The 17438-nt window shown below is 42.0% G+C and overlaps 1 protein-coding gene across 4 annotated transcripts; it reads left to right on the top strand.

The window, feature by feature from the left end:
* The first annotated feature begins 3823 nt into the window (after window positions 1-3823).
* LOC120686726 lies at window positions 3824-14381 on the top strand. 4 transcript variants are annotated; one of them, XM_039968934.1, is made up of 28 exons: window positions 3824-4070; window positions 4168-4288; window positions 4375-4490; window positions 5721-5837; window positions 5943-6080; window positions 6209-6644; window positions 6738-6885; window positions 7565-7686; window positions 7899-7990; window positions 8100-8355; window positions 8453-8504; window positions 9616-9764; window positions 9851-9921; window positions 10003-10176; window positions 10411-10479; window positions 10632-10736; window positions 10814-10903; window positions 11313-11388; window positions 11469-11571; window positions 11661-11730; window positions 11818-11997; window positions 12467-12589; window positions 12666-12749; window positions 12824-13008; window positions 13099-13237; window positions 13318-13377; window positions 13496-13600; window positions 13688-14367. In XM_039968934.1, exons 1-28 carry the CDS (start codon window positions 3972-3974, stop codon window positions 13799-13801), a joined length of 3594 nt encoding a protein of 1197 aa, XP_039824868.1. In that variant the 5' UTR covers window positions 3824-3971; the 3' UTR covers window positions 13802-14367. The 4 variants fall into 4 exon arrangements, with proteins under 4 accessions (XP_039824868.1, XP_039824866.1, XP_039824867.1 ...); XM_039968932.1 differs by having other exon boundaries at window positions 6209-6885; XM_039968933.1 differs by having other exon boundaries at window positions 3885-4070; window positions 11661-11997; window positions 13688-14381.
* Window positions 14382-17438: the final 3057 nt, after the last annotated feature.

The following is a 17438-nucleotide window of genomic DNA, read 5'->3' as shown; positions in this document are numbered from 1 at the left end:
TGGATGCTGCTATGTTGAAAGTATTGTCGCTGTGAAGTTGGCCAACTTTAGTATTGCTAGTAGACTAGACTGGTATATATCTCAGACAAGACATATTTTTATGATTTATTGTATTGTGCTCATTGTAAATATATTGATGCAATGAAGTGTTTCAGTGACAGAGTACTGGAACGGTGCCATTTTATTTTGCTTTGTATTTTGGAAAGTGTCTCACTCCAGAACTTTGGCATATGGACACAAAATCACCAAATACCTAAATATAATACTACAGTATACTGACCTATATATATTACAGGTCCAGTTCCCAGGACCAAACACTTATGTACTGGCAATAGATTGGTATACACTAAAATGTATCAGGCTATGGCCCTGAAACTGGCATTTTAGCGACTAGTGACTAATAGACAGCGGCGGATGCACAGGGGGGGCTGGGGGGCTCCAGCCCCCCTAAAGCAAATAATTACACTAAAAATACTGTAGCAAAATATTAAATCACAATTAAAACTTTATACAAATTAACAACTTCATTGATTCAGCCCCCCTTCTTCTCCATCCTACCTCCGCCACTGCTAATAGAGTAGTTAATTCAGTTTATTTTCACATATTTCTACGGGTACACTCAAAATAGGCAGCACTTTGAAATGATTTTAGTTAATTCATTAGCCAACCCACAGATGAAGCAGATTTACTTTCAGAATGGCAGGTGGAGAACATTGTCGCAGCTATGACAGTCCTACTCTTGCAATGTCCAAAAGCTGGTTGCATCTATGTCCTACAAAACATCTACTGATGTTCAGGGACTAACAGCGACAATAGCTGCATCGGCGGTGGATCCAGAGATGATATCACCGCCGAGCCACCGCCCCCGGCGCCTGCAGATGCGCGGCGACGGCGTTAGACAGGTCGACAGGAGCACGGGTCGCCGCCCCCGGATGATTTTGTTTCGATCCATTCCTCAATCGTCAAGCCGTCTCTGGCACGTGTTCCGGGCAAACCACGACGACCTCACACCTCACCGCCGGCCGGCGTCCCCTGCCCGGACCAGACCAGACGGACGCTGCCGCCTTGGTCGGCTTCGATACCTCACTCACCGCCGGCCGGCGTCCCCTGCCCGGACCAGACCAGACGGACGCTGCCGCCTTGGTCGGCTTCGATGGGGGGAATCAGGAAGGGCCCACCTGTCTGTCAGTGTCACTCTGCAAGCCGGACCCGCGGGCCGAAACAAGCCCATGCATTCAGCCTGGCCGGCACGTGGGCCGAGATTCTGAACCTACAGGTTTGTGGGTTGGGCCTCCAAGGCAGAGGGGTTGGACCTAGTGCTTTTTGACAGAGGTTTTTTTTAAAAAAAACACTATGTTTAGTTAAAAAAAATTTCTACAGTATCCGTCACATCGAATCTTAATAGATACAGTTGAAAAAATAAATAATTATACAGTATAAATTTTTTATACGAGATAAATTTTTTAAGCTTAATTAGTCTATGATTGGATATTAATTATAAAATAATAATAAAATGTGCTACAGTACCAAAACTCAAACTTTTTTATAAAATAAACACAGCCTAAGATGGTTAGGGTGGCTGAACGCGTCGAGACATGAGAATGATGTCCAATCGTGTTCCACCACAATCTAACCACGGAGCTAGGAAGCCAAATATTGGGGGGGGGGGGACTCAATGGGATGTTCATTTTTTTCAGCATAAAGCAAGGCTAGCATGTTTTTTTGATTGCGAAAGGTAAAGACTAGCATAGCATTATTACATCAAGCAAAAAGACAGGTCCGCCATTACCCTTCCACAGATGAGCTAGGATGCAGCATGGCGCCAAGGGAGGATGCCTCCCGCTTTGCAGCTTCTGCTACCTTAACCACCAAGCTGTTACTCAGCCTGTTCGGCTGATTGATTCTCGGCTTATCTCAGTTTGTTTCGGCTTATTTCCTCTCACATAATACTATTCATTCTACCAGCCGAATACTATTCATCAGATCAGCCGAACAGCCTCTAGGTAGATAGGAGTATTTAATTTCCTTAGCCGCCAGCAATAATCGATGAGTCGCTGTAGCCGGAGCGACGTGATCTTGCTGATAACTCGCGCGCGCCCGCGTCGCTCTCCCCTTCGTTCCTTCAGGAACGTGTTTAATTTCTTTGCTTTCCCTTTCAATTTTTTGTATTCTGTTATATTTTTTTGAAAATTTATTCTGTTATATATTGTATATGTGTGAGCACAATGCCCATGCCTGACCACTGACAGTGACAGCATCACTAGGAGCTCCAGCAGTTGTAATGTTTGGAGGGGCTAAGATGAAAAAAAAGGCTGAGTCACCAGCTCACACCGGGGGGCAGAGATGGGATAGGGCGGCAGGTCACAGGTGCCATGCATCCAGAGCACCGTTGACCTTGCCATTTTCAGGCATTGCCACAAGGACAAAAAAGTGCCTCGAGATATTCCGCATCAATCCAAAAGACGGATTTATTTCTCATCACGATCCTTTTTTTTATATCGTCAGCTACCTGTTGTAAAACCTGCATCTTTGAATTGGTCCATCTTACCACGTGGCGTAATGTGAAACTGCAAAAATAAGTTTTTGTTCATCAATCACTTCGTCCACGTGCGCCTACGTTCTGCGGAAATTATCTAAGTTGTGCTTTAATTTTTCTATTACTTGCCTACTCCCTCCATCCTTTTTTATCTCTCTCCGTTAGGCAGCGCACTTCCCAAGCGATAGATACAATTACAAAATTTCCCAAATCCATGTCTAATTGAATCTACAAAAGGGATTGTATAATACCCTCTTGTTTTCATGTTGACACTGGATATATTCATTCATGAAACGTTACTCAGAATTTCGCTTACCTACTTTTTTTACAAGTGAGATGCTTTATGCTCCAAAAAAATATGTTGACAAAAATTATCTAGCTTATAAATATAAAATGTTGCAGAATAAATCTCGATCATATTAGTTAGAGGCGGTTCGATCTACATTTTCAATAGTCCAAATAAAATAGTAACTCATATGTGTTATAAAGTATTTCAAAACAAACGTTTTCTATATGAACCAATACCGTTCTTTATTAAAGAACTCTAAAATTATGAGACATGGAAAAATATTATTGGTAAACACATTACCTAATTAATCTGGACGCGTGTATATTCTTGTATTGGTGAGTATTGCGTGGTGATGATTCCACTTGTATGTGCCGTTCAAAGCTTGCTATAACATTTAAACGGTCAAAATGACCTATTAAATGGAAACGGTTTACCATAATTTAGCATTTAAACGGTGTGTACACGGGCTAAACGACTATTTAGGCAAACAGTATCTAACCTTATTTTACATCTAGATTCAATTAAAATTTTATAATACAATAGAAGCCGTTTGCAAATGCCACTATAAGTTGTAACTTTACCCTAACATGTAAACACAATTTTGGCCATGTTTAGTTTCCAAAAAATTTTCTATAATACTCGTCACATCGAATCTTCGGATATATGCATGGAGCATTAAATGCAGTTGAAAAAAATAACTCACTACATAGTTTAACTGTAAACGACAAGACAAATCTTTTAAACCTAATTAGTCTATAATTAGACATTAATTGTCAAATAATAATGAAATTACTACAGTACCAAAACCCAAAAAAAATTGCCAACTAAACAAGGCCTCTACCGAAATTCGAAAGCATACGTCAAATCGATAGTAAATCCTACCAGTAAAAACGGCACAATCATACACCATCAGCAAGAAAAGAGAAATCTGAAAAATCTTATAAGGGGGGGGGGGGGGGGGGGGGGGGGGGGGGGGGGGGGGGGGGGGCTCCTTTGCTCTCCTCTCGTTGACACCAAAAAAGGTTAACCAAACCATTTTCAGAGGAGGAAAAAAAAATCCCCCTCGAAAGCCGAAAGAATTCCCCTCGCTTGAGGGGTGGAAAAGAAGCGGAAGCGGAGAGGAAACCCTCGCCTCCGGCGCACGCCATGGTGGAGACTCGCCGGAGCTCCGCCGCCGCGGCCGCCGGGAAGCGCCCGTCCCCGTCGCCGTCCTCCTCGTCCGTGCCTGCCCCGAAGCGGCCCAAGGTGAGAGCGCCGGCCCCCCCGCGGATCGAAGAATCCCGCGGTGCCGCCCCCCGATTTGACCCGCTGGCTAACCGATCTGAACCGTGGTCCTGACCAGGCGGAGGCCCCTGCGTCGCCGACGGCGTCCGCGCCCGGGAGGGCCGAGGAGGATTCCGCCCCCGCGGACCCCGTGAGGAGCGCCGGCTCAGCGGAGGACGCGGCGGCGGCAGCGCAGAAAGGTGCGGGATATGCGGGAGTTTCGGGTCCTAGGGTTTGGAGTGGTGGGCTGGAATCGAGTTCGTGAGGTTTTGATGCTTTGGTGCAGATCAAGGAGCGGATAAGCCAACTGCCACGGCAGCCGAGAGTTCGAAGAGGAGGAAGGAGCCGGAGCAACAGCAGCCTGTGGCGCCATGGGCGAAGCTGCTATCGCAGTGCTCACAGGTGCGCTGACTAACCGGCAGCCGATTATTGGATAATCTTCTTGGTGTAGATGCTGTAAGAATCGAAGTTAAAGTTGGCAACTTTTATTCTTGGCCTCATAAAGATTCAATTTTAGGACGTTTAGGGTGAAATTTTGCTATTCTGATAACATCTTGCACATTGACTAGATTATTTAGTGCGGAATATCAGTTTTGCTGTTTAGAGCTTGGTTCTGGCCGCAGATAGGCAGCGTTCTAAAAGAAGCTTTTAGGAGGAGGGAAAGGGTAGCAGTTGCTGAACTAGGTTGGGTATATTAAGGGCCTGTTGGGAGGGCTTATTGCGGCTTCGGCTTCACCTGTTTTGTGCAAATAGATGCACTGTAGTGTGAAGCTATTTTGTAAGCCCGGGATAAAATGAATTAGAAGCCTGGTGAAGCCAGTTTTTTAGCTTCACCTGCTTTGGCTTCACTAGTGAAGCTGTTTTGGGAGAAGCCCTCCCAAACAGCACCTGACTATACTGTATGCTGTTTACTAGTGCTCCTTCAGTCGGCAATGCTACTTCCAGATAGGTGCTTTTGAATGCTGGAAAAATGCAATTCGTGGTACCAGGTGGCCCGGTTTGATGCTTAGGTTCATTTACGGCCTACTATTTTTAGCTGCTTGATGGGTTTAATGCTTCTGATTTGTGACACAGTAGCATTTCTTTTTTATGCTCTATAGTTTGTAGGGATCAAATAGCAATTCAGAATTTGTGGATTTGTAAGTTCTTTTTCCATTAAAAAATGTGGGAAACATAATTTTCAGCAATTGTGTTTGAACGTGCCCAGCGTAGCCGCTCCAGTTACCTTTTTTCAGTACACCTTCATTTGTTTAAGGTTTTCCGTCACCAGTTAGTCAATAGTCACAGGTATTGTAGACTTACAGTCGTATTTTAAGTTGTTTTTAGGTCAAATTCTATCTGTTTGAAATCATCGTGACATGTCTTCTGTAATGTGGATAGCTTAAATTTCTAGAAATATCTGTATCTACTTAACTGGACATATTTTTCAAGTTACCTGTGCATTTACCATTGGTTTATCCATGGGTCAAGGCCTCACATTTAAAGTTGCTAGTAGGCCAATCTTTGTTGCTTGCGTTTGTTAACATATGTTTTTCGGTAAAGTTGACATTTTTCAATTTATAATGATTTTTTTGAATAACGCATGAAACATTCTGTTAGTAAATACTGACATCAAACGTGTATGAATTATAGACTCCTCACCAACCCATCAGTGCCCCTCAATTTTCTGTTGGCCAAAGCAAAAGCTGTAATTTATGGCTGAAAGACCAACCTGTTAGCAAAATACTTTGCAAGCTGCGGCGCCTTGAGGTACGCCCTCTTTTTATGGTTTAGATTTATTAAGCGAGGAGCACAAGAACATTCTCAAGTGTTTTTTTTGCAAGTATTTCATTGGTTTTGATGTTTCATTGTCAGCAAGGAGGCCAATGTGAGTTAGAAGTTGTAGGCAAGAAGGGTATGGTCTACTTAAATGGAAGATCCATAAGTGCAGGCACAAAAGTTCCCCTTACAGGAGGTGATGAAGTCATATTCAGTTCATGCCGCCAGGCTTATGTATCCTACCATCATTTCTTGTTCGTTCAATCATGCAATTTTATGTATCTCATTCTTCATTACTCCATCTATATCCAGTAATGGAAAACTGTCATATGTTGCCTGCTTTTTCCTTGACCGATTCACAGATTTTTCAGCATCCTTTGAACGACAAAGTTCACAAGGTGGTGCCATCATCTGCTGTTAGCCTGTTAGAATCTCCTGTTGCTAGTGCCAAGCGCATCCATACAGATAAAAGAACACCAGACACTTCATCTGTTGCTGGTGAAGAAATGTTGGCATTTATTTCTGATCAGCCGAAGGATGTATCAGCAGTACCTCCTGCTGAGAATAGCCATAGAGTAGTGCGGCCAATGGCATTGTCTGCTTCGGATAAATCAAAGGGGCGTGCCGTTAGCCCTGATAAGGAATGTGAGAATGGGGAAAATGCTAATGAGGTTAATTCTAACATTGAAGACTCTTCAATGGATGTGGCTGCTTCTCCCGTGTCTCCTGATGATGCTGCAAACGATACCTGCCAACAAAATGGCTTTGGGCCTGATGCTCATCTTGGTGCGGAAATCGGTAAGATTGCAACCTATAAGATAAGGCCAGTTGTGAGGATGTTTACAGGATCAACTGTACCTGAGTTCGATTTGACTGGTGATCTTTTTAAAGCTCTTGAAGATCAGAGGGATATCATCAGGGATCTTACAACCAGTGTGCCTCCAAGTAGATGTCAAGCCTTTAAGGATGGGTTGAAACAAGGGATTATTAGTCCAAGTGATATTGATGTTACCTTTGAGAATTTTCCTTACTATCTCAGGTGATATGCTTTGGATTTATGTTCCTTTGCTGCTGTGATATTATTCTGTTTATGTGAGATCTTATCATACTGTCTATTTGAAATTTCACAATATGCAGACGCCTTTGTTATATATATATATGCTACATTATGAAAAAATTTCTTTCGGGTTATTTCTTTCGGGTTTCATCTCTAGCCTACCCCAACATGCTTGGGAAAAAAGGCTATGTTGTTGTTGTTGTACATTATGAAAAACCGAAGTCTACTGGTCTGTTCTGCTTTGGTTAGTTTTGAGGTTGCTAAGATGGTGTATGTTCAGTTTCTTTGATTGTATGTTCAGTTTATTAAAAAAAAGATTGTAGGTTGAGCAGTGAAAGGGCCTTTAGCCTAGTGGTTAGAGCACCTGAGTAGAACCCAGCAGGTCCAGGTTCGAATCCTCGCGGGAGTGAATTTATGGAGATGGTTTTACAAAACAAAGCTGAGGTTCTGGTGTTTTTCTAGGCTGGGAGAAGGTTGCTTCTTCATAAGAAAAACCACGGGAGGTCTTAACCCCACCGGTTTAGTTTTTTAGATTGTAGGTTAAGCTTTTATATTTGAAGTCACGTCAAGGCAGTTTGCAGATCAACATTGGAATTTAGCATGATATTTGTTGTTTGATCACATGTCCTATCTTTGTATTTTATCGACTCATCTCATGCAGTGAGAATACAAAGAGTGTGCTCTTATCATGTGCATTCATACACTTGGAAAAGAAGGAGCTCATCAAGCAATTTGCTGAGATTTCATCAATAAACCAGCGAATTTTGTTATCTGGTCCAGCAGGTACTTTGTCACAGTTTGGAACCAATACTTCCTTTGTTTTCTAGCACATTTTTCCATTGATTTAAAATGAGGTCACTAAGCCTTGAGTTGTGGCAGTGGCCTTACTGGCCATACTTTTCTCTAATAATGGCAGTGGCTATACTTTTCTCTATGAATGGTAGTGACCATACTTGTTTGATAATGTACTCATATAATTTTTCTATGTCATTTAGGTTCTGAGATTTATCAGGAAACATTGGTAAAGGCACTGGCCAAACATTTTGGTGCTAGACTCCTTGTTGTGGATTCACTTTTGCTGCCTGGGGTAAGCTCACCATGTATTTAATTACTTGTTACTGCTCAAGAATATTCAGGAGCTAAGCAATGTTCCAATATCATTTTCTATAACTGAACAAAAAGGAAAATCCATGTAGGCACCTTCAAAGGATCCAGAATCCCAGAAAGATGTTGGGAAGTCTGATAAATCAGGGGATAAGGCAGCTGGTGAGAAGTTTGCAATATTTCAGAAGCATCGTTCTTCATTGGCAGACGCTGTTCACTTCAGGAGGCCTGCCGCACCAACTTCAAGTGTGAATGCTGATATTGTGGGAACATCCAATCTGCATGCTGCATCGCTACCCAAACAAGAATCGTCAACAGCTACATCCAAGAGCTATACTTTCAGAGAAGGTTTGTTAGCTTTGCTCTATTATTACTTAACAATAACAATTGAGTTGTATTTGGCTCGAGCATGATTTTACAGATTTTACTGCCACATCTTTTGTAGGTGATAGGGTACGGTATGTTGGTCCAGCTTTGCCAGCCTCATTATCACAAAGGTACCTAGATTACTAATATTATTTCTATCTTCAGTTTTATCCAACGCTCCTTAGGTTTCCACATTATTTTCATCAGATTTTTGTTGCAGTTGGTAAGTTGGCAGTGTATGCAGTAGTGCTATGAGGAAATTTATCATTTGAGTGGTATGAGAGTTTCAAGGACAGATAATCTCTGCCCTATACTTTATAATAGAATATTAATTGACATTTGTCATTTGATGTATGGATTTCTTGAAGAGATATTTTATGATCTTTATAGTTTGGTAGTATTAACAAGAGGGTGCCACAAAAGCTAAAAGGCAAATTCTATAGGACAGCAATTCGTCCGGCGATGTTATACGGTGCTGAATGTTGGCCTACAAAAAGACGACATGTCCAGCAACTGAGTGTAGCAGAGATGCGGATGTTGCGGTGGTTTTGCGGGCACACAAGGAGGGATAGAGTCCGGAACGAAGTTATTCAGGATAGGGTCGGGGTGGCACCAATTGAGGAGAAACTTACCCAGCATCGGCTGAGATGGTTTGGACATGTCCAACGAAGGCCTCCTGAGGCGCCGGTGCGTAATGGGGTTCTTGAGCGGGTCGATAATGTAAAGAGGGGTAGAGGTAGACCTAAACTGACGTGGGATGAGTCGGTTAAGAGAGACCTTGAGGATTGGAATATTTCTAAAGAGATAGCTTTGGATAGGAGCGCTTGGAGACTAGCTATCAATGTGCCTGAACCTTGAACTTATTTCTTTCGGGTTTCATCTCTAGCCTACCCCAACTTGCTTGGGAAAAAAGGCTATGTTGTTGTTGTTGTTGTTGTTGTTGTTGTTGTTGTATAGTTTGGTAGTATTAATTATGAAATATCAGAGCACAAGATTCGTGAAATTTTGCACACACTCAATTTTGGCGTTAAAAGTTGGTGGGATACTGGGATTTTCCCCGTTGCACTTATGCACCTTTTCATTTTATCAAGTTGGATTCGGCTAACCCAGTTCAAGTGGACCATCTGGTAGTTGGGTTGAAAAAGAAGCATCCTTTTTCCTAAGAACATATTTTGTTTTTTTGGCCACCATATTTGGTCAGTACATATATTTCTTTTAATAAAGTACTTTATTGATCTCCAGGGGACCAAATTACGGTTATCGAGGTAGAGTGATGCTCGCTTTTGAAGATAATGGATCCTCAAAAATCGGTGTCCGATTTGACAAACAGATCCCTGATGGTAATGATCTTGGCGGGTTGTGTGAGGAAGATCACGGTTTCTTCTGTTCTGGTTAGCTCAAACTTCTGAACTCTTGCAACTACTTTGGCAGCTTTTTGATTTTCTTATTTGCTGCTGACCATGCATCACTTCCACAGCTGAATTACTTCGCCCAGATTTTTCCGCTGGTGAAGAAGTTGAGAGGCTAGCTATGACCGAGTTAATTGAGGTACTGCTTTTTGGAAGTAGGAATCTTGTAAAATATGAAGTTAGCCTTGTGTATGATAGAATGATTTTTATTTCCTCTCAGGTAATTTCAGAAGAAAACAAATCTGGACCTCTTATAGTGTTACTTAAGGATGTAGAGAAATCATTCACTGGAATTACTGAGTCACTTTCATCTTTGAGAAGCAAACTCGAATCGCTTCCATCTGGTGTCCTTATTATAGGATCCCACACCCAGATGGACAGCCGCAAAGAGAAGGTACATGCGTTATTCCTTAGAAACTACATTTTTTACTGTGAGGATTTCAAGTTCTGATGGTATTGTGTTATATTGGTTCCTGCATGCCTCTAGAATTGAACAGAACTAGGATTAATTTCACTGTGAATTCTTTGTTTGCATATCCCCCTTTTACCCTTCTTTAATTTTTATCAATTACTTAACTTCAAGTTCCAGCACTTTTTTGCTAAGATGCTGCTGTGATCTTTTTTGCAGGCACATCCTGGAGGTTTTCTTTTTACGAAGTTTGCTAGTAGCAGTCAGACACTTTTTGACCTTTTCCCGGTAAATTTCATTATCTCACTCTTAGCTCTTCATGAAAGTTTCTAAATGTAGATGGTTAAATTTTATAGTCTGATCAGCCCATGGATTTGATGTTTTCTCCCTGCTTTGAATTGTTTTAATTCATTACAATTTTAAAAATAAAAAAAATGCAGGATAGCTTTGGTAACAGATTGCATGAAAGGAACAAAGAAAGTCCAAAGGCAATGAAACATCTAAATAAACTTTTCCCCAACAAAATATCTATCCAGCTTCCACAGGTGATAATCTCTCTTTTTACACTCATTTAAGTATTGATACTATGTATATTGTCTAATCGAAGGAATAAAATTTACAGGATGAAGTTCTACTTACAGATTGGAAGCAGCAGTTGGATCGCGATGTTGAAACCCTTAAAGCCAAATCAAATGTTGGTAACATTCGTGCGGTAAGATGCAATATAATACAGAACATTATACATGTCACTTGGAACTTCGTATTTCCCACTGTAAACAGTGTGATGACTGATCTATTGCCTGGATTTATTCCTATCCTCAAGCTTATTTTCAAAGGGCTTGAATTTCTGTAATGAACAATGCCATATTTTTCTAAAGTGATCAATTATAAATGTTGTTTGATTGTATTTTTCTTCCGTTGATGCCCTGTTGCTTTTTACATCCGTATGAATGCATATTTTCATCCATTGTATTTATGCGATTATTTTATATATATATGCTTTTGCTATCAATGTTGTTGAAATCATCAATTATCCCCATAGCATCAATTTCTTACATGGCCAAAATGTTTATTATTGAGCCTTCCTATCACTATATGATTTATTCAGTCTTGTAACACAGTTTCTTAACCGCAATGGAATCGAATGCAATGACCTTGAAGAATTATTCATCAAGGACCAATCACTGAGTAATGAAAGTGAGTACTTTGGTTTTGGTTTCTTTACATTTTTTCTAAAGAATATCAATCTTAACCCTTTCTACTCCAACCTTTCTTAGACGTGGACAAGATCGTTGGGTATGCAGTGAGTTATCACCTTAAGCACAATAAAGTTGAAACCTCCAACTCCAAGGATGCTAAACTTGTACTCACAAGTGAAAGGTAAACACATCTTTTTTCTTAATTCTTTTTTCCTACATTTGGTTTCAAACAAAATCTCAGTGGAATGTTAAATCATTTACAAATGACAGCCTCAAGCATGGGCTCAGCATGCTACAGAGCATGCAAAGTGATAACAAGAGCTCCAAAAAATCACTGAAGGTGGTACACTCTTTCCCCATATTCATAAGCTTTCTTGTTACTCAAGTTACTGAGCGCTCTACTTCTGAATTTTTCTCTATTTCTCAGGATATTGTCACAGAGAACGAATTTGAGAAAAGGCTTCTGGCGGATGTTATACCACCTAATGACATTGGAGTTACCTTTGATGATATTGGAGCCCTGGAGAATGTAAAGGACACATTAAAGGAGCTGGTGATGCTCCCTTTACAAAGGCCTGAATTGTTTTGCAAAGGGCAGTTAACAAAGGTAGCATCATTAAGTCTTATTATGCTTGCACTCTCTTGCATGGTGGTGCTAGAGGTTCCTTTCAAACTGTAGTTTGCCTGTATCATTGATGTTTTTTCAATTGTTGAACCATGATGTAAGAATCAATTAGTACATTTTACTTTGAACAGAGTTTGAATATTCTTGAAGCAATTTGCATGAAAACAAAACGAAATATCTAAGGATATTTTATTGTGCGTGGCAAATACTTTGGAATTAGGCTTATGGACTAGCTGAGTCTAGACTGAAGGATAGATAAGGGCTTTCATCTACTGAATTTAAATGAATTCTTGTCTAGTTGTCTTCCAAGGCTTCATAATCTCTTTATTTTCTGTTATTTAATAATGTATTAGTTAATCAGATTTGTTGGAATCTGGAAACTTCATTTGAGTATTATCTTGTTTTCCTCAGTTGAGATCTTAAACCTGCCTCCTCAATTCATTGTTTGCAGCCTTGCAAGGGAATACTGCTTTTTGGACCTCCTGGCACTGGGAAAACTATGCTTGCAAAAGCAGTGGCAACTGAAGCGGGTGCTAATTTCATCAATATATCAATGTCGAGCATTACATCAAAGGTATTATTTCCCCTAAGAGTAACTAGTGAGGTTCACTACGTGTCTCTGGGCTAACCATTGGTTCGTTTACCTTCAGTGGTTTGGTGAAGGAGAGAAGTTTGTAAAGGCTGTTTTCTCACTAGCAAGTAAAATAGCTCCCAGTGTTATATTTATTGATGAGGTATGCAAGCACACAAGTTACTTTTGTTACCACTGTCAATAGAATGCATATTTAACTGTTTTAACTTTCTGCAGGTTGATAGTATGCTAGGAAGGAGAGAGAATCCAGGAGAGCATGAAGCGATGCGCAAGATGAAAAATGAATTTATGGTAAACTGGGATGGTTTACGAACTAAAGATAAAGAACGTGTACTGGTTCTTGGTGCTACAAATAGGCCTTTTGACCTAGATGAGGCTGTGATTAGGAGGTTCCCTCGCAGGTAACTATAGTTTCTCTCAGTGGGGCTGAATTATCTTATTGCTGCTTTGATTGAATGGTTTTAACCATTTTATTACTGATTACATTGCAGGTTAATGGTAAACTTACCTGATGCATCCAATAGGGAGAAAATTTTAAAAGTAATTCTGGCAAAAGAAGAGTTGGGACCAGATGTTGATCTGGACTCACTTGCCAATATGACTGATGGATATTCAGGAAGCGACCTGAAGGTATGTTTGATGATGATATGCTTTTATATATCCGATTGATAGAAAGGTCTGCATGGTTTTCATCGAGTTTGTGCTTTCAGAATCTGTGCGTGACAGCAGCACATTACCCCATTCGAGAAATTCTGGAGAAGGAAAAGAAGGTACACAATATTGTTTCTTTTCTGCTTTTTGTTGCACTTGTTTCCATTATGCAGGAGTGACTGAATTATGCATATTACTGTATTTAACAAATTGGGTGGTTTGTTCCGTTCTATGCAGGAGAAGAATTTAGCCAAAACGGAAGGAAAGCATGAGCCTGCATTGTATGGCAGTGAGGACATTCGTCCTCTTAGCATAGATGATTTCAAATCTGCCCATGAGCAGGTGAGAGAACCAGATTTGCCAACATTTTGAATCCATTCCTGTTTTCTTGTTTTAGGAGCGCCAGTTAATCTCTTTTACCCACTGTAGGTTTGTGCGAGTGTTTCATCTGATTCAGCAAACATGAATGAGCTTCTTCAATGGAATGACCTGTACGGTGAAGGCGGGTCAAGGAAGAAGAAAGCACTGAGCTACTTCATGTGATGGCATGAGCATAAAATCAGAAGGATGACAATCGTGCCATATTGTACAGCAACCATAGTACACCCCCATGGCATGTGCGTCGCGACTTGGCCGGCCCTAAACCAATCGGGTTTTTCCAACTCTCCCCAGTAGCTGTGGCCGGCTGTCGTCCTTCCTCCCGGTGTAATTAAAATTGTGTACCGAGTCATCCGAGTTCGATTACCAGCTGTTTGAGTTTCCAGAGTTATTAAGTTATGCCTCCATTGCCCCTCTCCATCTTATTCCTCTATTTCTGCCATTAGTAAATTAACTTTGTTGCAGCCATTGTCCTTGGACTTTGGCTATAGGCCTCTGTGTACCTCTGTACATGTGAAATGAAGGGACATGGGAAATAAAGACATCTTCATCCTGTTGTTGACAGTATGGTACAGTAACTTTTAGCATACAGTGACTGGCCATGGGTTGAATTGGACTTGTGCCATCATAAGAATTATGAAAAGGTGCCTGTGCGGTTGTTGAAATTTATTTTTATCTTGAGTTGATTGTGGGATGATTGTGAAATCAATGCCATCATATGAATTAAGATTCATTACACTTTCAATGTTCGTGAGCATAATGAAGTTTGATTTATTTCATCTAGTTTTGCTGATATTAATTTTTATTTCTGCGTGTAATAGCTGTGTCGTAATGCCATGCTGATGTAAATTGAAGAGCTGTATGCATGTGTGCTGTGTTCTATTGCGCCAATTGAGTTCTGCCTGTACATGCAGTTCTGCTGTATGCAAGAGTTGGAACTACTTTATCAGTAGTTTTAGCTGCTAATTTCATTTTGTTCTTTTCCTTCTGAAACAATACCAAAAGTTCTGGTGTTCACTTCAGGGTGCAGGTTGATGTTCGGTACAAGCCTGGCGTTCACTTGAGTGGTCTGTCTCTTGATTAATCCATCTGCTGCATGTTCTTCTTGCTTGCCAATTTCATTTGGAAACAAGGTACAACAGAGCCATTACAAAGCGACCTTTGATAGCAAGATCAGATGGTCCTTTCATGTCAATGGAGGATTCCAGCCCTCCAGGTTGCGCCACGGCTCCATGGGAGGTGAGGAAGCCTGAAGGTTCTGAGGGTATGAGCGATTTTTTCCCCCTTACACGTACATGGCCACATAGATTCTGCTTGATCTATTTTTCATCAACGTTGCTGAATCCATTTTTTTTAAAAAAAATGTTTGTACCTATGTGATCCCTATGTCTATTCATCATGTAGTAACTCCCCGGCTTTTAAATTTCTGTTCAACATTTGATTCTGATATTTCAGGATCTTTCTGTTCCCAACAAATAAGTCGAAGGATAAAAGCAAGATAGGGAATAACTAGAATTGATCATTAGCAGAGCTGTAGTTAAACAAAATGCAGCAGCTGTGTTACAGACACTTATCAAGAGAACCAACACATAACACCATGATCTTAACCTGCTCTGTGAAACATTCAACTGCTGGCACTAATCTCCGATATCTCAAGCAGGGCGAATGGACGGCGTATACACAAATGAATCGTACACGCCGTAGTTATGGTCTCTTGGTGTCAGTATACCCAGGAACTGAACCCTGGAGGTGTTCCAGTGATAGGCCACTGCTACACCCAATTCAGTCAAGAAGATCACCTCCTTGAAGGGATGAAAGCCAAGAAAGTGGAAAGAAGAAGGGTACCTGTACCCCCTGCTACCGTTCTCCTTCCCCTCTGCGCCGCAGATGATGTCGTCGTCATCGGAGCTCCAGTCAACGTTCATTTTCCCCTTTCAGAAGTCATAATAGTCATCCAAGATCCAAGGCCCACTGCACTTTATCTGCTGATAGTCACCCTTTACCACCACCTTCCACCAGTCATCAGGCTCAAGGACACGATCATGCTTCAATGTCCATGCTGTTTCATCCGGACAGTCGCTGAGGATCCAAACCCGAAGGCGGCACATGTAAATCGAAGCAAAGCACACACCATTCTCCGATCTCCCTATGAAAGATTGGGTGTCGTTGTAGCACTCGGCGCGGTCTATCGGCGATTTGATTACTCGGTACTTCCAATCTGACAATGACAGCTTGCAAACATCATAGTATCATACCACAATTTTCATGGACTACAAACATAAAATCACAGGATTTCAAAATGATAGTAATTAAATACAGCATTGATCTGCATCAGTCCATGAACAAACACGAACATAAAGGGAAATTAATAAATTTTTTTTTTACCTCGAAACGTATTCACCGCGGCAATGCACATAGAGTGCTCCCTGCCAGTAGACAGCTTAGCGCCACTGGGCCTCCTTGACGTACGGCAGAGAACCCATTGCCACGTCAGCAGACACCCCGCCGCTTCGCCTTCCCGGACGAACACCCTCGCCCGCCACCGCCCGGTCCTCGACGAGAACACCTGCCACGTCCACCGGCACGGCGGCCACTCCATTGATCCCATGATCCCAGCAGCAGCAGGTGGTTGCTGCTGTCCTGGAAGCCACCAGTCCCATGGGTCGACGGGAGCCACCAGCACCTCGTAGTGCCACGACGCGGCGAGGTCGAACACGAGGAACGCGCGGCGGCGAGTCCACGGCGCGCAGCCGGCGGCGGCGGCAAGCGGAGGCAGCCGAACCCACCGCCGCGTCGTGGGGTTGCACGCGTAGAGCTCGTGTAAGGAACATGGCCCCATTTAGACTGTTGTTTGTGATTTTGGTGATTGAGTGACAACATAATCAATGAGATTAACAAGTTTGTGAGATCACACTTGTAGGAGTTTTTAGGTCCCATGGATGTGAGTCAACATGTCTAATTCATCGTCATGATACAATGTCTAATCTATCGTCGAGACGCTAAGTCCAATCCACCATCAAGATGACAAGTCCAATCCGCCGTAGAGATGTCAAAGCATAGTAGATCCAATTGATCGCTGCGATGCATTGGACGAGTTTGGCAGAAAACATGAGCACAGGTTTAACCGATGCCTAAGCATCGGTGCATCCGATGGTTGTCGGAAGATCCGACGCCCTGGCATCCGTGTAAGTCTGAGCACCTCTGGAGATCAAGTGAAGAAAGAGTGAAGCACCGGTTGAACCGACGAGGCCAAGTTAAGCATCAGTGCATTCAACGTGCTATGTTCTAGAGACGATGTCAAGCATGCAGCAGCCAAGCCTTCAGCACCAGAAGATCCGACGGCTACCGGAGTAATGCGTCGGTGCAATGACGCCAGCAAGGTGTAATGGCTATATGAAGGACAAGTGTCACCGGAAGTTCCGACGCCCTAGCATCGGTTCATCCGATGGTCCCTGAAGTTGCTGCAGCGTGTCAGAGAGGCCAACGGTTACTTCAGAGTGCAGAGTGACCGGAAGAACCGATGGTCTATGCACCGGAAGTTCCGATGCCTACGCAGAAAACTGGCCAACGGCCAGTAACGGCTCTCTTGACATGGTGGCATATATATATATATATATATATATATATATATATATATATATGTGTGTGTGTTCCCGCGACCATTTGAAGCTTGCTGGAGTCTCAAGACATCACACACATGTCACAGGACAGTCCAAATAATACCGATCAAGTGCACTAATTAACCAATTAACTTAATGCTCCGAAACTGCACTTCACCAGTATACCCAGACTGCCTGCTATA

This window comes from Panicum virgatum, chromosome 8N (assembly GCF_016808335.1).
Source record: "Panicum virgatum strain AP13 chromosome 8N, P.virgatum_v5, whole genome shotgun sequence".
Classification (NCBI taxonomy): Eukaryota; Viridiplantae; Streptophyta; class Magnoliopsida; order Poales; family Poaceae; genus Panicum; species Panicum virgatum.
The sequence above is the reverse complement of the archived record's forward strand: the minus strand, read 5'-3'. Positions and strand labels throughout refer to the sequence as shown.

Bases quoted from the DNA above. Each gene is read 5' to 3' on its own strand.
- LOC120686726 (XM_039968931.1), top strand. From the start codon at position 3,972: ATGGTGGAGACTCGCCGGAGCTCCGCCGCCGCGGCCGCCGGGAAGCGC. The intron at 9,765-9,850 runs GTTAGCTCAAAC...TCACTTCCACAG, and splicing joins TCACGGTTTCTTCTGTTCTG to CTGAATTACTTCGCCCAGAT. The intron at 10,904-11,312 runs GTAAGATGCAAT...CTTGTAACACAG, and splicing joins ATGTTGGTAACATTCGTGCG to TTTCTTAACCGCAATGGAAT.